Consider the following 5,000-nt stretch of genomic DNA (forward strand, 5'->3'; position numbering starts at 1 on the left):
AGTGTGATTACCCCTTTAGGTACCCGACGTAGCTCCCACCTGAAGCTTATGTGAGGTATTTCTTTTCTTTCACACACCGGGCAAAAAAGAAAGAACCCAATGTAATAACCCTTTTAGGTACCCGACGTAGCCTAAGTTCATGTGATTTTTTCTTCTCTTTTCGCAGACCGGGCAAAAAAAGAGAGAAGCCCAGTGTGATACCCCCTTTAGGTACCCCGAGGCAACTCCCCCCCAGAAGCTTAAGTTCATGTAAGATTTTCTTCTTTCTTGCAAACGGGTTAAAAGCGAAAGAGAGAGAGAGAAAGAGAGAAAGAGAAGCCCAGTGTGGTGACCCCTTCAGGCACCTGACTTAGCTCTCACCAGAAGCTTGAAATTCACGTGAGTTTTTCTTCTTCTCTTTTTGCAGACCGGGCACCGCAAAGTCCGCGCCGAGCACCCCGCAGACGGAACAGCGTCTGGTTCCTCGTCCTCTCCCGCGGCATGATACGTTCATTGCCCCTGGCGTCACTCCGTCCACGCCCTACTCGCTGCGCCCCATGAAGCTCAAGGCCAACACCTTCTCCAAAAACAACCGGTAAGTGCCACTCGAAACTACTAAACCAAAGTCGTCCTTGGGGTGGTTATACTTGAAGGATTGGACTGTGTTGAAGAGTAAGGAATTCTCGCAAACTTTTCAAGGTATATTTTTCCTATGAAGTAACCAGTGATTATCTTCGACTGCAAAAAAGATATTTTCGATGGCATGATAAAAAAAATTCTAGATTAACCTTCTCTAGTCGAGGTGCAATTTTGGAACTTTCCTCTACCCAGTACCAAATGAATTTACTCGCATCCTGCTGTGTATGTGGTGTGCCTTGCTGCATATATATAGTATATATATATATATATATATATATATATATATATATATATATATATATATATACATAATACGCAGCAAGACACGGCACATACACATCAGGGTATGTATGTTTGTGCAAGAAGAACCATTGAAGAAAATTAAATAGTAGAAGATAAGATCTTTCGCGCATTACTTTGTCTGAAGATGTAATGCACGAAAGATATTTCCGTCTAATGTTTAATTCAATTTTCTCCAGTGGTTCTTGCATTTTGTTACCTCACAATGAAGTTTCTCTACCTTTTTCTTTTTGGCTACCCCCACGTGTAGGGAGAAAAAGCCTTTGGTATATGTATGTATATGTATGTACAATGAAGTGAGGTTCCTGCACACACACACACACACACACACACACACACACACACACACACACACACACACACACACACACACACACACACATATATATATATATATATATATATATATATATATATATATATATATATATATATATATATATATATACATATATTAGACACTCAAAATAATTACCTGAATTTAAGAGCCCTTCATATCCAAAATGTTTAAAAATATATATGTAAATAAATAAAAATGGAAGTATCAACAATGACATATACTGTAAAAGGATAAAGCGGGTTATACACCAGAGGACACATTGCTTCACTCCTATGCCAGCGACAGTCCCCATATTCTTCCGTATGTATGTATTTATGTATGTATGTACGTAGGTATGTATGTATCATGTATAATGCATGCATGCAGACACGTACATTAGTACAGACAGAAACGTGTGCATGGATATATACTATAGCATGGTAGAATCCATTCCTCGAGTTGATCAGACAGGCTGAGAGTGGAAGACCTTGTGGTGAAATGTTGACATTTGCCGCAGCCCCCCGGTGCGTCGGAGTGGACCAATTGGTCGTGGTCCTGCCCCCCTGGGGAGACTTCCCAATCTGGAATCCTCTGCAGGTTTAGATTTATGACCTTCTGTTTAGTCCCAATGAGCCCAAGCGCAAACTGAGACGCAGGCGACGCAGGCGACGCAGGCGACACAGGCGACGCAGGCGACACAGCACAGAGGAAAGGCAGACTTCTGGTGTCTGAAGTGAAACATTTCGAGTGAGAGAGAAGTTCATACTGTAGTTCAATTCTGCACCAGAAACTCTGACTTTGATTTATGCTGCGTCGCCTGTGTCGCCTGTGTCGCCTGTGTCTCCTGTGTCTCCTGTGTCTCAGTTCGCGCCTAGGCTGAGACCTGCGCTAAAGAAAACGCACTGTAAGAATATATATACATTTCCTCAGAATATTTTCACTCATGTAATTTTCTTCATAATTATTATTTTTTTCCATTTGGCTTAAATGTGCCTTTCTATCACGTTAGGTATGTATACTGTTTCCTCGAATGTGTGTGTGTGTGTGCGTGTGTGTGTTTGTGTGAGAGAAAGAAAGAGATTCACCACGATCTTGGATCACGTGTTAGACTCGTGACCGACAGCTATTACCCTCCCGGATGAGAGCTCAGACCTCATATATGCCCGACCTATAGGCAGTGTCGTGACCCTTACACACACACACACACACACACACACACACACACACACACACACACACACACACACACACACACTCGCACGCACACGATTCGGTGGCGGGGTTGGTAGAGTCTCCGGCTCTCACTACGGCGGTCCGTGTTCGAATCCTGCCCAGGGCTGAAATAATTTCAGTTTCGCTGCGCTTCAAGTCGTTATTCCAACTCTCATGGGCGGGGAGTTGGGGGTGTGTGTGCGTGACTCTGAGGTCACAGCATTACCCATAGATCAGTCATACGAGCTCTGAGCTTTCTTTCGGGAGGGAACTAGCTGTCGATCATGAGTCCAACACGTGATCCAAACACCATGGTGAATACACACACACACACACACACACACACACACACACACACACACACACACACACACACACACACACACACACACACACACACACACACACACACACACACACACACACACACACACACAACTCCTTAGTGTGTGTGTTTCTGTGTTTGTGTGTGTGTGTTTCTGTGTGTGTGTGCGTGTGTACTTTATATACGAATGTTAGTCATACTTATGACGTCAGGATTGACGTCCATTCAGTAGAATGCCTGCAGTTATCGCCTGTGGCTCCTCAAAGTGTCCCTCATCATGCAAGACTCTCATAAATCACAATGAATAATATATCGGATCCCACACACCGAACATGTTGCTGCGCTTGGTCCTAGTAATGATATATCTTTAGGAAAAGAATGGAGTTCCACCCGGTACTAATGGTGTCCGAATACTTAAGGGGGGAATGTGATGTCTTTGGCCGCAGTTGAGTGCCCCATGGCGTGCGCTCACCCATTATGATTGCAGTGTTGACAAATATTTGATCAATGATAGAGGTCGAAATATAGTTCGAACAGTGGGATCAAATCTGACAAAAAAAAAAAAAAAAAAATCTTGTACCAGAAGGAGTCTCCAATGCGACTAACGCCACCACCTTTACCCTATTTGCTCGGATAGCTGGTGTGAGCGGCAATCACAAGATAGACTTATCAACGGCGGTCCACCACCTCTCGTTGCCCCTTTTCATTTGGACCCTTTTGTTGTAGCAGGGACTTCTCCTTAGCTGAATAAAATTTTCTGGTAGTAGCCAGAAGAGGCACTTTCGATGTAAGAGGCTTCGAGAGGCTTAATCGAGATTGGCTTTAGAATTTACTAGCCCTTATCCTGGTATTTTCCTTCAACTGAAGCAAGAGACCATATAGCCTACACTATGCAGTTCCATGTCCCTAACCATCAGTCATAAAGTTATCTGACCTTTTCCTAAAACAACCAATTGTTTCAGTGCTCACTATATCATGGTTACTGAGTCTATTCCATTTGTTGACCACTCTATTGGTAAACCAGTACTTGACTATTTCCTTCGTAAACCTCTAAGTATATTTTTTTCTTAGATTTTTTCTTCACGGCGGGATTTACTGGAGAATTAAAGATCTACCACTGAATAACTTTACTGCTAAATGAAGAAAAATATGAATGTTATATAAAGGTTTGCTTTACTGAATTTGGGAAGGAAAAATGTATTTTTGGCGGTAGTTACAGTTAGTGTATATTCGTGTAGCATATTTTATGTACACACATAAATATACATACATACATACACATGCACACACACACACACACACACACAGCATATATATATATATAATATATATATAATTTATATATATGTATATATATATATATATATTTATATATATAAATGTGTGTGTGTGTGTGTGTGTGTGTGTGTGTGTGTGTTATGTGTGTGTGTGTGTGTGTGTGTGTGTGTGTGTGTGAGTGTGTGTGTGTGTGTGTATGTGTATGTAATGTGTGTATGCATATGTATATATATATATATATATATATATATATATATATATATATATATATTCTCAACAGATTGAAGTAGCCTTACATAATTTCTACGTGTAGTGGTCAGGTTGAGGTATCCACAATAGTATATGTAATTACATCATCACTCTCCTGCACCAGTTATGCGTTTCCTGTGTTCATCATGACTGCGGACTTCCTTCAATCACTTTTTTTTTTCTTCTCTCTCTCAAATGAATCCGGAAGCTGACACTGTCACGCGGACAAGCGTGACAAGAACGCGTGATAAGGTGAAATGGCTCCAACTGTTCTCTAATTATTACACCACGCCATCTTGAGAGAGAGAGAGAGAGAGAGAGAGAGAGAGATAAAGAGTAAGCGAGAGAAGAGAGGAGGGAGGAAGAGAAGAGAATGGTGAGAGAGAGAGAGAGAGACACACACACACACAGAGAGAGAGAGAGAGAGAGAGAGAGAGAGAGAGAGAGAGAGAGAGAGAGAGAGAGAGAGAGGGGGGTAGAAAGAGAAGGCGGAAGAGGAGGAGGGAGGAAGAGAAGAGAGAGAGAGAGAGAGCAAGCGGGAGAGGAGAGGGAGGGAGGAAAAGAAGAGAGTGGTGAGAGAGAGAGAGAGAGAGAGTAAGCAGGGAAGAAGAAGGAGGGAGGAAGAGAAGAGAGTGGTGAGAAAGAGAGAGAGAGTAAGCAGGAGAGGAGAAGAAGGGAGGAAGAGAAAGGAATGGTAAC

At 42.3% G+C, this 5,000-nt stretch overlaps 1 protein-coding gene across 2 annotated transcripts in view; it reads left to right on the top strand.

Moving 5' to 3' along the window:
- Positions 1-5,000, top strand: part of LOC143018209 (uncharacterized) — a 462,052-nt gene that overhangs the window by 296,059 nt on the left and 160,993 nt on the right. For both annotated transcript variants that reach the window (XM_076173410.1, XM_076173409.1), the window contains one exon: positions 407-574. In XM_076173410.1, coding sequence (XP_076029525.1) covers positions 407-574 — 168 coding nt within the window. The remainder of the gene's footprint in view (positions 1-406; positions 575-5,000) is intronic.

This window comes from Oratosquilla oratoria, chromosome 34 (assembly GCF_046742065.1).
Source record: "Oratosquilla oratoria isolate Oo_2021 chromosome 34, ASM4674206v1, whole genome shotgun sequence".
In the NCBI taxonomy this organism is placed as follows: domain Eukaryota; kingdom Metazoa; phylum Arthropoda; class Malacostraca; order Stomatopoda; family Squillidae; genus Oratosquilla; species Oratosquilla oratoria.